Below are 19,969 nucleotides of genomic sequence, written 5' to 3' on the forward strand. Positions count from 1 at the left end.
CTGCCCTACCTTGTGGAGTTTCCACAGCCTGAGGCTCATTAAAAAACTGAATAACAATCAGCCTCTGGGTGCTTTCAGTCTTTGCCTGGTTTGCTTCTGGACCCAGAGCTTGGAAAAGCAGACTTTGGTGCACATCTTGGTCCTGTCCAAACACACCCAACCCCAGCAGAGGAAACCACAAGCTGTGGAGTAAAAAAACTTCAAACAGGGTACTCAAGGCTAGTCACAAACAGGGTCTGACATTGGCCTGCACCAGAGACTGGGACTCCCAGTCCAAAAGACTGGGAATCCTAGCAGATCTACCTAATACATAAAAACAAATACAACCAGGCAGCCAAAATAAGGAGACAAAAAACAAGCCTTAAGTGAAAGAACAAAAGAATTCTCCAGAAGAAGAGCTAAATGAAATGAAGATAAGAATTCTATCAGATATAGAGTTCAGAATGCTGATCATAAGGATGCTCAACAGCATGAGAAAAGAAATGAAAACTATGAAGGAAATTAAGAATGACATAATAAAAATTAAAACAACATTGGAAGGAATAAACAGCAGATTAGGACAAGCTGAGAATTGGATCATCGAATTAGTAAAAAGGGTAGAAAAAATAACTCAATCAGAGAACGGAAAAGAAAAAACAATTTTAAAAAAGAGGACAGTTTAAGGGAGCTGTGGGACAACATGAAATGTAACAATATTCGCATCATAGGATAGCCAGAAAATGTAGAAAGTAAGCAAGGGTTAGGGAACCTTTCTGAAGAAATAATGGAAGAAAACTTCCCTAAACTAGTCAAGGAAAAATCATACAAGTTCAGGAGGCACAGTTTGTCCCAAGAAAGAAGAACCAAAGAGGCCTACACCCAGACACATCATAATTAAAATGCCAAAAATTCAAGATAAAGAGAGAATCTTAAGGGCAGCAAGAGAAAAGCAACCTGTTACCTACAAAGGAGCTCCCATAAGGCTGTCAGATGATTTCTCATCAGAAACTCTACAGGTCAAAAGGGAATGGCATGAAGTAACCAAGATAATGAAAAGCAAGGATCTGAAACCAAGAATACTCTACCTAACAAGGCTATCATTCAAAATAGATGGTGAAATAAAGAGCTTCCCAGCCAAAAAGACTAAAGAAGTTTATCCCCACCAAACAAGCATTGCAAGAAATGTTAAAGGGGCTGCTGTAATAAGAAGTTGAAATAGAGAGAATGAGACACATAGGCATATAGAAATAAAATGGCAATAGATAAGTACCTATCAGTAATAACCTTAAATACAAATGGATTAAATACTCCAATCAAAGGACATAGGGTAGCTGAATGGATAAGAAAACAAGACTTAAATATATGCTGTCTACAAGAGACCCACCTCAGAACAAAAGACTCACACAGGCTAAAAAAAAACAAAAAACTTCTGGAAGACTTTAAGGGGGCAATCGACAGCAATACAGTCACAGTAGGGGACTTTAACACCCCAATTACTTTACTGGATAGATCTTCCAGACAAAAAAATCAACAAGGAAACAGTGACTCTAAATGACACACTAGATCAGATGGATTTAATTGACATTACAGAAAAGTTCACCCCAAAGCTGCAGAATATACATTCTCCTCAAGTGCACATGGGACATTCTTAAAGACAGACCACACGTTAGGACACAAAACAAGTCTCTACAAGTTCAAGAAGATTGGAATCATATCAAGCATCTTCTAGCACATTTACACCAGCTGTAAAAAAGAAGGATCCTTTTCCCTTTGAGACAGCATGGTGGGACCTGGAGAGTATTATGCTAAGTGAAACAAGCCAGTCAGACAAGTATCTCATGATCTTACTCATATGTGGAATCTAATGAACAAAATAAACCAAAGAACAAAATAGATCCAGAGACATAGCAGCATGAAACAGAGTGACGATTCTTGGAGGGAAGGCAGGGATAGGTGGGTGGGTGGGGAGAGATTAACCTAAGAATTTATATGCATATATGCATAACCCATGGACAGAGACAATAGTGTGGTGAAGGCCTGGGGGGGGGGGGGTTCAGGAGGGAGGGGAATGAATGGAAAAAGGGGGACATTTGCAATACTTTCAACAATAAAGAGAAATTTTAATAAATAAATGATAAATAAATAATTTTTAAAAAAAGAAACTGGGGTGGGGTAGGGGGAGGGAAAAGAGAGCGTGTGTGAACTCTGTACTTTCAGACAATTTTTCTGTAAGCCTGAAACTGCTTTAAAAAATTAAAAGTTTATTTAAAATAGTTTATCTGCACATGCTTTGTATCCTAAAAAGCAATCACACTGTTCCTGTGTATTCTATTAAGGAAAATTGTAATGGTAACAACAACCACAGACTATCATTTATCCAGACAGGCAGTCTAAGCTGTGTATATGTATGATCTCATTTACCCCTCACAAAAGCCCTATGAAAAACTGAGGTCAGAGCAGTGAAGTGAAAGGGACTTGTCAGGGGTCTCAAAGTCATTAAGGGGAAGAGGTCAGTCTTGAACTGAAGTTTGTTCAACCCCAACCTATACTTGTGACACCTACACTTCACTGCCCCACTTTTTTGCCTTATTGTTCAGGGGACATCAATGGACAGCACTTCAGCAAGTCAACAGGGAGGCAGGTCAAGTCTTGACAACGCCTCGATTTAATCATTCGCTCCCAAATATTTGCTCAGCACCTGTGTTCTAAGCACTGGGCTAACCTCGTAGGACATAAATATAAAAGACTCCCCTTACCTATAGGAAGCTTGTAATCTCATGGAAGAGACAGATAAAGAGGTGACAATAACAACTGAAAGCCCTAGGACAAGGGGGCAGGCAGTCCCCAGCTACAGAATCAATACTATGAGAGGAACATGGGGACAGCCCTCTGGTTGGAATGGAGAGAACCATGGAATTTGTCTTGAAACTGTGTTTACAAAGAAAGCACCCTGGACACCCCAACCATCCCACCTCTGGAGACGGGAGATCGAGAGCATGACAATGCAAGAATGAAACATATATAAAGACTGCAGCAACAGAAAGAAAACAACTAATATAAGAAATCGCTATCCTGAGGAAGGAGGGAAGTAACTCACATTCATTAAACGTCTAACCTATGCTAGACACTCATCTAGGCCCCTAACCTACATCCTCTTGCTAATCCCCTGATGGTCTTCCAGGGTAGATATTATTTTTTTGCCATTATTTTACCAACAGATGGAGAGTCGCTGGGGTGGCAAAATTCCTCCCTTTCTCACCTGCGTCTTTCTTCTTCTCCCGGGAGAGCTCATGCACGGTGGCACCGACCTCGTACTTCAAGATCTTAATGATGTTGGCCAGGGTGGGCATGCTGCTCTTATCCAGACTGGTGAAGATTTCATATTCATCCTTCTTTAAACGTGAGGGTCTGGACTCAATGTGGGTCAGGTTTATGTCATTCTCCTAGAAAACAGGATTGGGCATGTGAGGGGGACAGTCACTGGCATTCACGTGGACCAAACACACAAAATCAGAGCAAAACACACAACACAGCGAAATGCAGATGGATGGGGAGTAGAGTTTTTTAAATTGGAGTCGAACAAAGTCCTTAAAGTTACACAAGTTGTTTACCTTTTTTTTTTTTTTTTTTTTTTGCAAAACTCAATAACAAATGGCAAAAGGTGGGGATACAGTTCCAATGGGGCAGAATTTAACCACGTGGAAATCTGCTGAAGGCCTAGGGTTTGCAACCATACGCTGTTGATTTGGTTCAAATGTCTAGGAGAGTGTTTGCCAAAAATACTTCCATAGGAAAAAGCCCCTTTCTCAAATGAAATCCCAAAGAATTGCAATAATAATATCTCAGTAGATAGATAATATAGAGGCAACATTTTTCTTCTTGAACAGGGCCCACAGGAGTCAGGCTTATTGGGTTTAAATCCAAGTCCTCGATTATATTGGCGATGAGACCCGAAACAATTTGTCTCTAACCTCAGTTTCCACATCTGTAGTTGATGATATCAAGGGACACCTGCTTCATAACTGTGTTGGGAACATTGGATGAAATGGTATATGTACACCGCCAGGTACCTGGTAAATGCTTGGTAACAGTGATTTAGTATAATTACTGCTCATGTTTTTGTGTAATTGCTTTTTATTTAAATATGCAATAAATGTGTGTGTAGCATCTGCCAGGCACAGATACTCTTCTAGGTGGTTGGGATACATCAGCGAAGGGAAACAAAGACACTTCCCTTTATAAAAGCAACCATTCAAGTTATAGGGAGATAAATGACAAACATAAAAAAGAACTAATTTATATATTATTTTATAATGATAACAACTAAGGGAAAAAATACGAGCAGAGCAGGGCGAAGGGGACAGGCGGTCCTGGGGTCGAGTCAGGGCAGATGGCAGTGTGTCACAGGGTGGACACATGAGGCTCGTCGAGAAGGGGGGAGTCATGTACCAGCTGCTTTTATTAAATGCCAAAAAGTAATAATTACTTGCTATACCTACTCATATTCAAGGTCTTTGGCTGGTGAAATTTTAGCTATTACGGTATTGTCATTTAAAAAAAGATTCATTTGCTTAAATTGGCCCTCAAATTTTAATGCGTGACAAGTCACCTGCTACTTATTTAGAAAGTCTGCGGTTTCACTGATGCTGCCACTCATTGTGGGGACAACCAAGGGGACGCCTCTGCCCTATATTAAAATACACACATAACTGGGGTTACCCCAAACACTTAAATAGACAGAAAAAATAATATTTCACTTGAATAAACTCAACAACTTTAAAAAACAAAATTCATCAACTTTGTCATTCAAGAAGTGCATTTTTCCCCTGGATGGTGCGCGGCACGTGGGTCACGAGACCATGAATCATAACCATATCAATACATGTTCACTTTGAAAGTAATGCACAGTTTAGAATTATTTTCTGTGATCTTCCCCACAATCCTTTGAGAAGGTTAAAGGAGCTGGAAAGAATGAGATCAGAGATGAAGGGGCTTCGCCAAAAACGGTGGGAGACAGGGGCCCATTTTTTTCTAACTTAGAGTCACGGCGATGATCTGAGGACACCAGCTACAGAGAACACAGCCCTGCCGGTGACGCCAGGTTACCCAACGTGAGGACATGGGCCAGAGAGAGAGAGCGGGGAGGAGGGAAGGCAGAGGGAGAGCAGTTGCTTTGAAGCTTTCTAGGCAAACAGAGGTAACTTCCTAAACACAGAAAAGAACACAGTGATCCTTCTTGGTTCAGAAAGGAAGAGAGGGGGTGAGTTCCACCTGCTATTTACTCATGGAGAGCAGAGAGCACAGGGGGCCAATAGCCAGGACGGGCCACGCCTCTGGCAAGCTCACCTGCTGACTAAGGGAGGGCAGAGGTGTGGGGGCGAGAGGGTGGAAGGGGCAGGGCGGGCTGGGAGGCTGACCATAGGCTGTTGGGGCTCACCACCCACAGCACCCCTGGCAACAGCCATAAGACAATCTGTACCCCAAACAACTTTTACTATTCTAGAGACCTAACTTATGGGGAAATTTTTTACCAAAATGTGTAAACAAACTAAATTTGCACAATAGGGGAATGGTTAGGCGGACTAGTATAACCACTCAGTGGAGGTGATACAGCTATTTAAAAGCAAGTGACACCACCACCTTAGGGAAAATAAAGTGTCAGTGGCTATTGCGTGACGTGAACAGTGGTGGTCTCCAGGTAATGGGCCCAGGAGTGATTTTCCTTCTTTCTATTTTTATTTTTATCATAGAGCAACTTTTCTAAACAACATTTATTGCTTTTATAATGAAAAGCTCACTTTATCTCTTTACAAGGTTACAAGACAACCCCCTGTGAAAATACTTATGATGCATATAGGTATGTGGTAATTAAAAAATGTTTTAAAACATTATGCCCAGGCCAAAAAAAAAAAGAAAGAAAGAAAAAGACTAGAGTGAAATGCATCAAAAGAGTTATGATGAGATTATGCATAACTTCTATTTATTTGCCAAAAGTCTTACAGTATCACCCATATAATGAAAAGAAAAGTATACCTTTTAAATGTGAGGGAAGTCTCTGGCTGAGAAGACCCAGCCAGATTCTTTGAACTCTTTCCCATTTGAATCAGTTTGCTAATAATTAACTCTCTAGTTTGACATGCAATTTCTGTATTGGAGTTTTTCCAGCTTATCAGTGTGGATACTTAAGTACCAATAATTTTGGCTAAACGTGGCTTTAGAAATGAACCTCCAAACCTGATTGTGATCATAGTTACCTTGTAGTAAATACATTTTTATTTTTAAACAGGGGCTCTGTACAGGTTTACAAACTGACCGCCACACACTCACCACATCTTTGGGTGAGGGATAAAGGAAGAACTCTTTCTGTTACTCTACATGGACACCCGGGTGGAGGCAAGAAAGGTTTAGAGTCAAACATTTCAAAGACAATTTAATAATCTGTCCAATAGTTAATTTACACATAAAAGACAGCAGTGTGGTGCCTGAGTAATCGGGACCCTTGAGCAGAGAGTGTGGGGACCAGAGAAGAGCTAAGTGAAATGAATAGCCTATTTTAATTAAGATTGACTACAGACCCCTTTATGTTCCCAACCTTGAAGAAAATCTTTCCAAAGGGGAACTGGTCACGAGTGGATAAAATGCAATACCCAGGATTCACACAGTGAAAGGGACTTGTCCTTCTGGATTCCCTGACTTCAAGCTTAGGGCCCCTTCTTCTCCTCTACGTCATTTCTCCAGAACAGGTATAGGGCAAAGGGTGTGGCCTTAGGAACAATCGGAGTTCAGTTTCTGGTTCTGCTGCTCACTACCTTTGGGTACGTCAGTTGGCCGTGAACTCTCGTTTGTTCATGTTTAAAATAAAGATAATAATATTAGCTGACAGCTTTGTGAGAATTCGAAAGAAAAAAGGCAGGGTTTTGGCTTCCTTCTTGGGTATTGAGTAAGAACTCATGTGTACCCTGCCTCTCTCAACGTGGTGCAGAAACACATCTCCTTGGACATCGCAACACATTGTTTCAGGAGTCATTTCACCCTCAGTATTTGCTTAACCCCAGACGTTCCTCAGCTCCTTTCCTAAGCGCATGTCTCTAAACGGAGAAGGAAAAGCTGAACATATTTCAGATGAGACTAGGCCAGAAAAAGGAGAGCTTCTTAGACCACTACATGCTGCTGCCTTAGAGTAACATCAAAGACATTCACAAAAAATGTCCAGAATCATTGGTCTGGAGCAAACCAACAGGAGCTTCCAGCTGCTCACCCAGGTGGGTGCTTCCGACGTGCCAAACGCTGGGGTACGACAGGGAGGAAAGCAGGGAGAATCCCTGCCCTCCTGGAGCTTCCATTCTCAAAGGAGGAGACGAACGATAACTGTGATTAATGAGTGAAAGGTAGTCTTCGGAGGAGATAGAGAAAAATAAAGCAGGAAAGAGGGATCAGTGAATCCAGGGGTGCAATGGAGGTGCCACCTTAGGCGGTGTGGTCAGGAAGGCCTTGAAAAATAAACAGGTGACACTTAAGCATCGACCCGAATTCAGTGAGGGAGCAAGGCATGAGGGACAGTAAGTGGAAGGGCTCTAGGGTAAGACAGTGCCCAATGTGACTGAGAGCCACCAAGGAGGCCAGTGTGACCAGGGCAGAGTGAGAAAGGGAGAGGGCGACAGGGCACAGGCAGAGAAGGGGCTGGGAAGAGACCACGTAGGCATAGTTGGCCATTATCTGAAGCTCGGTTTTCACTCCAAGAGACGGGAGAAGCTAAGGGAGGTAATTAGGAAGAGGAGACATCCATTGACTCATGTTATCAAAGGAACACTCTGGCAACTGTTTTACGCATAGAGTGTAGGGGGGCAAGGCCAGAAACAGTCCGGAGGCTCCTACAATATTTGGGGTGAGAAATGACAGTTGCAAAGATTGGGAAGAAGTTGCATGGAGGTGCAGGCAGGGTTTCTTCTATATTTCACTGGTCTCCTCTTGTGAGAGGGCCAGCAGCAGCCTCGATTGATCAAGAGTGGAAATTACACCCACTGGGATTAACAGGAAATCAAAAACATTCAGTGAAGTATGAGCAGCACAATTGATTTCTAGAGGGAGGGCAAGATTACTCACCACCCCCCCGACACACACACACAGCCCCGCCCCCCCCCCCACACACACTCTACCTTGGAGGAAGGTTCTTGAACTGGTTCATGTTGGACTTTCAGTAGGATTCACACCCTGGACACCATTTTTGGGATTCTACTCTTGCTTCCTCTGGAAGTTTCTCTTACAATCTTTTGGTCTTTTCTTCCCTGAGTCTCCTCCCTCTTTGTTAGATTATTTCTTCCCTCCCCTCCCTTCCACGTAGTTGGGGTTGTGTCCAACCCAGAGGAGACCCCTCCCTGGGGAGAGTTAGGAGTAGCAGCTTCACCCAGGATCTTTTCAGGGCTTTAGAGAAAAAGGACATCCTTTTTCTTACATTCCTCTTTCCACACCTTTCTTGCCACCAGAGAGATAAGATCAAAAAGGCGCTGTGGTCTGTTCCAGTCCAGGCTACCAAATAACAGTCGCATCGTGTGCACCATCAGTGGGCCAGAGCACTGTCTAAAAGGTCACCATGCGAGACCTAACCTCAGAACCAACGTGTGAAAAGTAAGCTCTGTGTTGCCATTTCTCAAGCGTGTCCAGCTCTGAACTGTTCAATGGCTAAAAACAGTGCCAGGTTCCCCCTGAGGTCCTTCTCTTCAATAAACAGGGCCTCAGACCTGCACGAAACATTTAGTGCAGCTCCATTTGTATGGACAAACAGTGGAAGCCCCCCACGCACCCACCAACAGGAAATGAGTAAAGGACAGCCACGCAGTGGAACACAGACTGGGGGAAAAGAATGAGCGAGAACCGTGGGAACAAATCTCAAAACAATGCTGTTTCGAAGATTCAAAGCTTGCAAAACTGTGCCATGCATCACTAATGGTTATCCATACAGAACAAAGCATAAAAGCACGCACGGGAATCGCATCTATAAAATTCAGATTCATTGCTACCTCTAAGGAGGGAGGGGAAGGGGAAGGGGTACACAAGGCCATTAGCCATTTATACAGTGTTTTCTTTCTTAAGCAGCAAGTGAGTTACATGGGTGCTTTTTATATCATTACCTATATTTGGGGATCTAAATAAAATGGAAAAGTCATCTGAAGTCTAAGAATTTTTTTCCTCTGGTGGGACTCCAAACTCTTCTTATTTTTATTAAGAAGAAATGTCTCCTGTAAGCATTTTGCTGCTCACGACTGTCCTGGACCTAAGGCCGCAGCGGGGCAAAAGCAACCCTCGTGATTTACCCTTGATCCTGTCCTGCTCACCAGGCCCAGGGGTCAGGGGCAGGCCTCAAAGTCCAAACTTTAGAGCAATCAACACCTACCTGCCTGCATGCCCCCTCTGTAACCCAGCCTCTGTCCCCAGGAACACTAGGTGGGCAGACGGTCAAGGATTTGAGGATTTCATGACCCGATCACTTGTTTGTTCTCTTACTTCAAGTTTCTTTGTTCTGGAATTTACTTCCCCCTGCCTCTCTCCTGGCCCATCCCTTCAGGTTTCAGCTTAAACATTATGCCTGCAAGAAATCTCCCCTGCCCAACTCTGTCTCAAGTCTGGGTTAAGGAAGCTCATGGAACCCTGAGCTCTTCTAAGGTCTATGGGGATAGAGAATGTCTGCCTGGCTCATCCCAGTCTCCCCAGCACCGATACAGGGTCTGAAAACAGTAGATCCTCAAAAAATATAAGCTGAATGCATACATGAGAGAGTATGAGCCCCCTGAATATCTGATGAGGGGAAGGTGTGGGTCATCTGGGCAGAGGTAGCTAGAGTGCAGGAAGTGAGTGCGACAAGCATAGATTGTGCCTTTTCCATGTTTCCAAAAGGCCAGCCTACTGAGAAAAAGGAGGGTGAAGTCTGAAGCAATTTTTAGCTCCAAGTGTCTAGCCTTGGGCAGCTTGCTTCGTGGGAGCCCCTGTCTCCATCGGTTAGGTGATGCTAATGGAGCATGCTGTCGCTTAGAGCTCTGTGCATCTGCTGACTGCGGGTCCCGTCCCTGGAGAGCTCACAGTAAGGTGATTAGCAGGGGCCGGTGGAGGGAGGGGCGGCTTCTGCGCAACTTCCCCAAGGAGCCCGCTTCCAATTTCATAGCCCATTAACCACTTGCTGTAAAAACTCACAGGAGACTTTTGGTGTTTTTTTTTTAAGAAGGCATGAAACATGAAGTAGTAGAGGCTAAAAACTAGAGAGCTTCGGAAAATGTTTAAATAACTGCATAAAGAATTGGCAGGAGAAATTACTGAGGACAGTGGGGAGTTTGCAGGTTAGCAGGCACAGGTTTTGGTATATGCCTAATCTTTTGGCCCCAATTCACTAAAACATCTGCGTCTTCGCCCCATCATCCACCCAACACATGCAAGCACAGCAACACTGTATTTCTGTTATGAACATCAAACCCTTTGAGTTGCATTCGGATATTGTTACGAGCTGAGGTGCATAAAGCCACAGGCCCATTGGCAAGCAACACCATCTCTTAATGGGCTGGTGACTTGGTGCTAATCATGTACGGAAAAGATGGGATCTCAGGAAGGGAACGAACCCGAGCCACGCTGGGAGAAGCCTGCCCTCACCTGCAGACCTCGGTTTTTCTCTGAGGAGCTAGGACGCTTCATATGTGCTCCTGGTGCAGAGGGGCTAAGAAAGCTTCCACCACGTGGAGTACACATTTTAAGAGCTGCTCTTCAGAACTGAAAGGTCATGAACTTGATCAATTTCTATCAACAAGTATATATCTCAAAAACATAGCCTTCAGGGGGAAAAAAATGTAGCAATTCTTACTGAACACTTGATATGCAACTACTCTGAGGATTTTACATGCATTAAGTCATTTAATCCTCAGAACTACCCTTGGAAGCAGACACTATTACTATTCCCATTTTACAGATAAGGAACTAAAGCACAGAGAAATCAAGCATCTCTCTCAAAGCCCGGGCTCTTGACCACTCTACTGAACTGGCTCAAAGACACTGCAGAGCAATGCGCCTAGCACGGCACCTGCCAATATCCAAGCTTTGGAAAGGACTGGGAGGAAGTGTACTAAACAGAGTGATGTTGCCTTGGCCAGGAAGTTTGCCGGATGACAGGATTGAGGGGACATCGGAGAGGACTATTGAATATTCTATATTTGTTAAGGAAGAACATGTTAACTTCTAACTCTGGAAACCATAATCATACATGGAAAAATGAGAGTGGATGTGTCAAAGCGCTGACGGGTTTATTGTGGACGGTGGGATTCTGGGCCGTCATTTTTTTTTGTATTTCGACACATTTTTCAATTTGGAAAAAAGAAAGAAAGAAAGAATATCTGGTAACAGATCCTCCTCACCCAGTGGATGGGAGGATGGGGCCAGAACATTTGCACGTTTGAAAAACTCCAGAAGTGCTTCCGATGTGCAGGGAGAGCCATATTCGGCAGGGGCGTGGGCTGGGAGAGGGCTCCTGGGCTTTGGAACCCGTGGCCCAGACGGTTCAACCCCGTCGGCCACAGGGCAGCGGCCTGGGCGCCGCGCAGGCTGCCGGGCGCCTCGTTCATAAAGCCGAGGGGTCCCTTCTTCGCCAAGCGGGGTGGGTCTGAAACCAAGCATCACCCCTGCCTGGCTCGCGGTTCCGCAGATAGCGGAACGAGGTTTTCCTCCTTGCCTTGGCACTTTGAATAGTTGTAACTTTACTGCGTCTTGCCAGGCTGGTGAGCGGGGAAGCCAGCATGCTGACCTATGCAATGTTTAGGGCAGCTTCTGAAACAGGTCTGGGGGCGGGGGGGCCATGCATACTAACCCCAACCCGCTCACCAGTCTCCCAGTACAGCGGCCTCTTTCCTCCTCTGCAATGGGTACATAATGACGCCACTTACTGACCAGGGCAACTGAGACTTTGGATGCTTCAAAAAGTTCATCCAGATGGTGAGTGCACGATGCAATATACAGATGATGTATGATGAAATTGTGTACTTGAAACTTACGTAATGTTGGTAACCGATGTCACCCCAATACATTTTATTTTAAAAAGTTTACCCAGAGTACACACACACACACACACACACACACACACACACACACTCCTTGGGTACATTTCATCCAGTCCAGGTAATTTAGTTACTTGTGGTTTATATATTAAGTTGAAAACATCCTATTAATTTACTATTATTTAATTTATTAACTCTAAGGCCTGACCTCTCAAGGGGAAAATGCTGATTAACTGAGTAATACAAAAGCTAAATTGTTACGGAAGAGCACTTTACAGATATATTACTTCTAATAAACGGTTGTCATTCAAAAAGTGCCCTGCCTGTCTTCTCCAATCATTGCTTGAAAGCGGGCATTTCCACACACCCCAACTCCCCTTTTTGGATAGCCAAATTTAATTTTTTAATAAACTATTTTTAGATCAATTTTATATTGACAGAAGTATTGAGAAGATACTACAGAAAATTCCAATATACTCTGCACCCAGTTTCCCCTATTATTAACATCTTATATTGATGGTGAAACACTAATGAACCAATATTAATGCATTATCAGGAACTAAAGAAATTACTGCATTCAAATTTCCTTAGTTTATATATAATATCTTTTTTTCTGTTCTATGTTCCCATTCAGATCACCATATTACATTTAGTGATTATGTCCCTTAAGGCTCCTCTTGGCTGGTTTCCTGACAATTTCTCAGATATTCCTTGTTTTTGATGACCTTGATAGTTTTAAGGAGTATGGGTCAGGTATTTGGTATAATATCCCTTAATTGGAATTTGTCAGATGTTTTTCTCATGGTTAGACTGAGGTTATGGGCTTGGGGCAGGAAGACCACAGAGGTAAGGTGCCATTCTTATCACATCATCAAGGGGATATACTATTGACATGACTTATCACTATTGATGTTGACCTTGATCACTGGCTGAGCTACTGTTTGTTGTGTTCTCCACTGGAAAGTTACTCCATCCTCTCCTTTTCATAATGTTTTCTTTGGAAGAAAGTCACTCTGTGCCGCCCACACTCAGGAAGAGGGGAGTTATGCTCTCGGTCTCTGAGCACAGAGTATCTACTTAAATTATTTGGAATTCATCTCCATGGGTGTTTTGTCTCTTCTCCATTTATTTATGTAGTCAGTCATCATATTTCATTTTATTAAAGAACTCAGGGTAAAAATTAATTGATTCAAAAATATTCCCTCTTAAAATCCAGAGCAAAATAGTAAAACTAAAGTCTAATTTCCTTTGCTTGTATTTAAATTCAATTTCATTCTTAATTGAACACTTAAAATATAAAAATCTGGGTCTGTAAAGGATATCAGATGACTGAGACAAGGTGCCCTGCCTGAAGAAACCATCCTCAGGGCCAGAGAGAAATGTATACCCTTAAGGCAAAATAAGTGCTACAGTTAAAAGTAAAAAGTGTTTTGAGAACACTGAGAAGACAGGAATTAATTTGAGAAAAGTTTGATAAAACAAGTCTGAGGCCAGGGCTGGTTTCCTGGGTGTGCAACCAGTGATTCTGAATGGCTCTCAGGATGAATGCAGAAACTGAAGCTCAGAGAGAATGAAACTCTTAATTAAAGTCACCCAGTTGGTTAACGCAAGAGCCTAAGCTGACAATCAAGTCTTCCAGTTCCAGATCCTCTGTTCACTGCATCCGACTAGAACATGAGACAGAAGTCAGCTGGGCCACGATCCAAGGCAAAAATGGATAAAGTTGCCCTAGCCAGTTTTGCCCAGTGGTTAGAGCATCGGCCAGTGGCCTGAAGAGTCTCGGGTTCGATTCTGACCAAGGGCACGTATCTCCATTGCAGGCTCGATCCCCGGCCCCAGTTGGGGCACATGCAGGAGGCGACCGATCGATGTGTCTCTCACATCAATGTTTCTTTCTCTCTCTCTCTTTTTCTCTCCCCCCCCTCCCTTCCACTCTCTCTGAAAAGCAATGGAAAAAATATCCTCAAGTGAGGATTAAAAAAAAAAAATTAATAAAGCTCTTACCTCAAATAAGCGTAAGACTTTGGCCAATGCACCAACTTCTTCTTTGAGTGAGAAAATCAGTGATATGGCACCATTCTGATTGGAGTTGTCTTCAATATAGCTTGTTTCCTACAGGATTAAACACACTTGGTTAAAACACTTTCCATGGTTTAGCAATTTATTCCTGTGGACCTCCAGGGAAGAGGCCATCATGAACTCTTTCTTCTAGTTAAGCCTTGGAATATAGTGAGCTACATGTACTCTATATAGAAGTATATAGCATGGTGGGGGAAAAGTAAGTCAAGGGCAGTGATATTTTCAGTAGTGCTCCTAGGTCAGATTTTAACTTTAGGAAGTTTCAATTATTCACTGGTGTCACCAGTCACCCTATAGATCCAATATCTTTCAATGAGTACCTACCAAATGCCAGGTAATCGGGCTCTAAAAGATATAAAGATGAAGAAGCTCAAAATTTAAAAAGATAAAATATTTTAAATAGAATATTAAGAGGAGTCATACAAATAATGGCAATATTTTAAATACACAAGAATGACTTCATGCCTTTGGCAAAGCTCTCAGGGCAGCACTAGCTAGTACACTGGGATCTTGGACATCCAGTTGTAGAAAAATAGTTACAAAATATGTAAAAGTACACAAATAACCCATTGTAAGGTGGGTGTCTTAAACGAAACAGCAAAGCATGTCAAGGATCTAGCACTTTCTACACGCATGTGACAGCAAATTAAGGTGGGATTAGGGTTGGCATTCCAGAGGTTGCTGAAATCTTTTAAATGTTTTAAATTTAAGTTTTATAATAATACATGAAGTTCCATGTGTGACTACAAATAAACAGCATGTACCTAAAACTAGGAAGAAAAATGTGCAGAAAAATACTCTCTTATAAGCAAGTTAAAGAAATTAGTGGAATGGGTGTTATGTTACCCATTAGGACTTTCTAATGAATTAGAAGACAGAACTGTTATATATCCCTATATGGACCATGGTGTAATCTTTCTAAAATTTTTTAATCCATCATTTACTAAGAGCCTATAATGTCACTGGCACTATAAGTGCTTGATTCGGATAATCTCATTTAGTTTTTGTAACAATCTAGAAGGTAGGTTTTATTAATTTCCAAGTGCCTCCTTTTACTGATGACAAAATTAAGGCTTAGAGAAGTTAAGTAGCTTACTCATAGTTATGGAACCCAGAATACTGTCTATGAGCCAGGACTTATTACAGACTCCACACTGCCTTCTCCCTCTTTTAAGCCCTGCCAAAGATATGCAGATGAGTTTCTGACATCAGTCTTCTTCCTACCAGAGAACACTGAGCCCTTAGTTCATTCTGGCTTCCTTGAAATGAGAAAGGATTTCCCTGTTCCTAGTTTCCTTGGCAATATTCTCTTATCCTATTGGTCTCCAAGAAAAGTAACATATTCCTGATACATCTCCATAGATGTCCCCTCTCAATTCAGATGTGAATGCACCATGCTCGAAACACCATCACCACCCCGTTTCCACTCCTGTGCATGTCCAGTGAACCACCAAGACCAATCTGACCTTCTGCAGACATACCTCTCAGGGTCAGATCCTTCTTTTGTTCCTACTGGCACCACACTAATCCAGCTGTTAGTGATCCTCACTGATCCAGCCCTAACAGAATTTTGCTCATGTCTTTTTTTCTACTCAGAGTTCTTTAGAGTCTCCCCATGGCCAGCAGGATCAAATACCTCCTTCTGATAGTCAAGAGTCTCCTGAGGCCCACCCACAAGAACCCTGCCCAGCCAGCCAACTGGTATCCTCCTTGCCCTTTCAACTCCTCATTGGGGTAAATGCACTGTACCCCTCTCTCTCACTCTTTTGAATAGCTCACCCTTCCTCAAAAGCCTTCTTGGGTCTCACTTCTCTCAGAAAAATCCCTCTTCAGTCTGTGCATTCCTTTGGCTTCTGATGCCCACATGGAACTTGATAGTAATGGACTCACAGAGCTACACTTGGCTTTAGAGTTCATCTAGTTCAAACTTCACTTTCCAGATAAAGAAACTATGAGCGAAAGAAAGTGACTTGCCTGAGGTCACACAGGTAGTGGTCCCAGGTCAAGAACTCAGGCTCCTAAATATCAGTCTTTCTGTACAATTCCCTCTGCTATGAACATAAGGTCCATATTAAGGACTTGGTTTTTTACAAAGTAAGGGCTTTTCTCTGGTCTAATCACTAGATACTCAATACCACTCCTTACCTGTGCATTTTTACTTTCTCCACCCTCCCTACAGACTTTCTAAATCAGGATTTCTCAGTGAGTGTCCCTTGGATCTCCAATCCAAAATTACCTGGTGATTCCTTGTTCAAATGCAGATTCCTCTCAAACCAATCAAATCAGAATATCTGGGGTTGTATCTTTGAATCCACATTTTCAAAAGCATCCCAGATTATTCTTAACCATGGAATATTTAAAACCACTGATAAAAATATACAGCCTATTTTTTTTTAATTATGGCTTTTCTCAAATGTGTCTACAAATTCACATTTACCATATGATAAGTCCTACTCTTTAGTGCTCGTAATATTAATATTGACTGAGTACCCAGTCTGTGCCAGGAGCCACACTTGGTACTTTTCACAGTTAATAAACATCATCATTGGCAGCAACTAGCACTGTTCTAAGAGTTTGCATGTCTTCAGAATAGCCCCGTGAAGTGGGTGCTGTACTTTTGCAAATGAGGAAACAGACTCAGCAAAGTTAAGTCCAAGAACACCCAGCTCATAAGTGGCAAAGTCTGGCCTTGAACTCAGGTCCAGCAACTCCAAAGTCCTTATTCTGCCTTCCAGTGGCAGACTCAACTGGGATTATGGCTCCCCTTTTCAAAGCCTGCGAGACTTTAAATGAAAGGAAGCGCCTAGAAGTTTGTGAAATGGTGTGGTCTTGGGTAGATACTGATTTCAACATTGCTGTGTTGACCCAGCATGGAACCTTGGCCAAATCTCTTGCAGAATATACTTTTATTGGCTCATAGTCTATACCTTATTTGTTTCCAATAGACACGTGAGTTGACTTAGACACACAGGTACCTCCAGGATTGGTAAAGGCAGAGAAGAGTAGCTTAGAAACTAAGCAGGAAGAAATAGGGCTGGGAGAAAGCACTTTACTAGGAACCAGGAAGAAAGGATTTTGATCACTGAGCAACACATTTAACAATAGAAATACATCGTGTTTGGCTGTGTCTAACAAATACATTCATTATCTTCAGAAAAGAACACTTTTCCAAATTACAAGCAATAATATTCTTTGGCAAAGATATTCCAAGGGCAATGCCTTTCCACCTTAGTGCTTTGGGGGGGCCGTAGTAGGAGGTGCATATTTACCTGTGTGGTTAAGCACACATGTATCTACAGTGCAAGGCAACTGAAAACAATAGGCAAACATCCTGCCATGGACACGCCTCTATATTCCAGCATTTATCTACAGGAGGAAGCAGTGAGGGGGAGGAGCGTGCAGGGGGTCGGAATCAGGTCTGCTTTTGAACACTGGCTTTGCCATTCGTAGTTGTGATTTCTGAGTTCCATTCTCTGCTCTATTTTTCTTCACAGCACTTATCTCTACATGAAATAATATGTTCATTTGGTTAATATTTTTATTTCTGTCTCCTACACTAGAATGTAAGTTTCTTCAGGGCAGAAATTCTGCTGTGCCTGGCACATAGTAGGTGCTCAATAGTCTTTGTTGGGTGAATAAATGAGTCACTCAACGTCTCTTGCAGGATTGTTATGCTTGTTGCATGTATAGAGCACTTGCTGTACCGTATGTCTTCCAGCCTTGTGACAGAATTACTCCCAGTGTGTGCTCTCTATCTGAGCTGGGAGCTTCACGAAGGCGTACACCATGTCTTTTTTGCAGACTGGCAGACCTGGAAGGAATCCTTAAGTTTATTCTACTTCAATCCACCCCCAATTTTACAGATATCAAACGGAGCCTCTCCTCACCCACAGTTAGGTTGCTTTCCCAATACACAGCTTCACTAACCCAAAGATGAGAGCCCAGGTCTCCTGACTTCATGCCCAGCATCGTTCCATGGCGAAGCTTCACCAGTCACTGAGCCTGACTCAGTGCTCGTCCCTCCTGCCAATGTTCCAGACACATTTTGCTGAACAATTAAGTCAATTCCAGCTACACACCACTGGCACTTTCCTATGCTCCAGGAACTGTGCTAAAAGCTTTACAGGCATTATTTCATTTATTTTTCATACCACCCCTAGGACGTGGGTATTTTTATTCCAACTTTTCAAATGAATAAAGCTGAGGCTCTGCAAGTTAAATACCTTGCTTTCCACACACAGCAGGTGCCAGGCCATGCTCTGAGCCCTGCTTCACCCCTAGTCATCACGAGTGACAGCTTGTGGCTCCCAGTCATCTTCTAAGTGCTTCATAAACAAAGTTTTGCTCTCCAGGGCTCCCCAACCAGATCGCTGTCCCTAACTTCCTCCCAGGGTTGTGAGGGCCCGTGGCCAGCACCGCAGAAACTAAATGATGACAAAGTCAAGATCTGTCTCACCCCCACACTGTCCCTCTTCGACCCCAAGTCCTCCCGTCTCCCAGCATCACATACACTTTCAAAGGAAGTCTTCCTCTCAGGACTCCAAAAACGAAAGTCGGCGCAAAGGTCTGCAGTTCCCCTAGTTACACTAAAACATCAGCCGCCCCTGCCCTCAGCCCTCCTGCTCTCTAAGGTTCTCACCAACCCTGCAGATGGCAGGGGCCTGCGGAGGCCGCTTGTCCCCTGGGCGGGCGCAAGTCCTGAAGGGCAGAGCCCAGGAAGGATCTATCCTGCAGTTGTCCACCTCAAGAGAAAGGCGGCACACCCGGAGCACGGGACACACCGTGGGCACTGTCACTATCCCCAAGCCCCACTCAGGGCCCCCACGTTCCAAGTCCAGCGCTAACTGGTTCATTTTCCTCTCGTTTAACGTTCTTCCCCAGGTCTGAGGAAGCCTGAGACGCTCTTCACGCCTCATTTTCTCCCAAAGGGGGGGGAAAAAGAGATGCCATTTCTCACAATTTCAATACAAGGCTGGGAGCGTTTTAGAAACATCGCAGAAGAGCAGAGGGAGAAGGATCCCGTCTCCCATTCCAGGTGCTTAAGGAGCAGCCCTTTCAAAGTACAGAAGAGAGAGCGGGCAACAGAGAGGGGGGGCGACCTGCCTAAGGACGCACAGCGAGCTCCCCGGTGGCAGCTCCGGCAGCGAGCTCCCCGGCTCCCCAGGCAGTGCCCCGTCCCCTGAAAGTCACGGGGACAGACGTCCTCCCCGGGAGACGGTTGTTGAGGGCGCCCTGGGCCACTCCCTCCGTCGCCTCCCGTGGGTTCCCCGCGGCGAGCTTGCGGGTGGGAGTCGCCCGCCCGCGCCCCGCGCCCGCGCCCCGCGCACCTGGCCGAAGTCCGAGAGCTTCCTGCTCAGGCGCCCGCTCTCCAGGGCCACAGCCGACATGGCTCGCGACGGACGGCTGGGCTCCGGGCGGCCAGTCCCCGCGGGTCCGTCAGCGCGCGGCACGTGCGAGGGTTTTAACCCGCCTCGGGGTGGAGGGCGGGCCGCCCGGGGGCGTCGTCCTGACGCGGCGGCTCCGGGCGCGGGGCCGGGAGGTGTGGCCGAGGCCCCCGCTGGCTGTGCGCCCGCCCGGGGCCGGGGAGCCGCCCGGAGCCCGCCGCCCGGAGCCCGCCGCCCGCAGGGCTCCGCCACGCACGGGCGCGCCCTCTGCGGGGACCACGCGGGGCCGCGCGGCGAGTCCCGGACGGCAGCGACACGGCCCTTGCTCCCGCCGCCGCCGAGCCGGCCCTCACTCAGGCTTTCTTCCCTTTTCTTTTCCATTCATCACTAAACGCACTGCCCTTCTGGGCTTGGGCTTCAGAAAACTGCACGCAAGGTGACCCTGGAGACACTGGCGCAGCGCCTGCAGAGCGAAGGCAAGACGGAGCTGCGCCGACCGAG

General features: G+C 44.6%; 1 protein-coding gene across 1 annotated transcript in view; it reads right to left on the reverse strand.

The window, feature by feature from the left end:
- The window catches only part of PAH (phenylalanine hydroxylase), a 54,787-nt gene extending 35,128 nt beyond the window's left edge, over nt 1–19,659 (reverse strand). Inside the window, exons 1-3 of the mRNA XM_081130340.1 lie at nt 19,412–19,659; nt 14,010–14,117; nt 3,239–3,422 (exon numbers count right to left, since the gene is read on the reverse strand). Coding sequence (XP_080986466.1) covers nt 3,239–3,422; nt 14,010–14,117; nt 19,412–19,471 — 352 coding nt within the window. The 5' untranslated portion in view covers nt 19,472–19,659. The remainder of the gene's footprint in view (nt 1–3,238; nt 3,423–14,009; nt 14,118–19,411) is intronic.
- Nucleotides 19,660–19,969: the final 310 nt, after the last annotated feature.

Source organism: Miniopterus schreibersii, assembly GCF_964146895.1.
Source record: "Miniopterus schreibersii genome assembly, chromosome: 2".
NCBI lineage: Eukaryota > Metazoa > Chordata > Mammalia > Chiroptera > Miniopteridae > Miniopterus > Miniopterus schreibersii.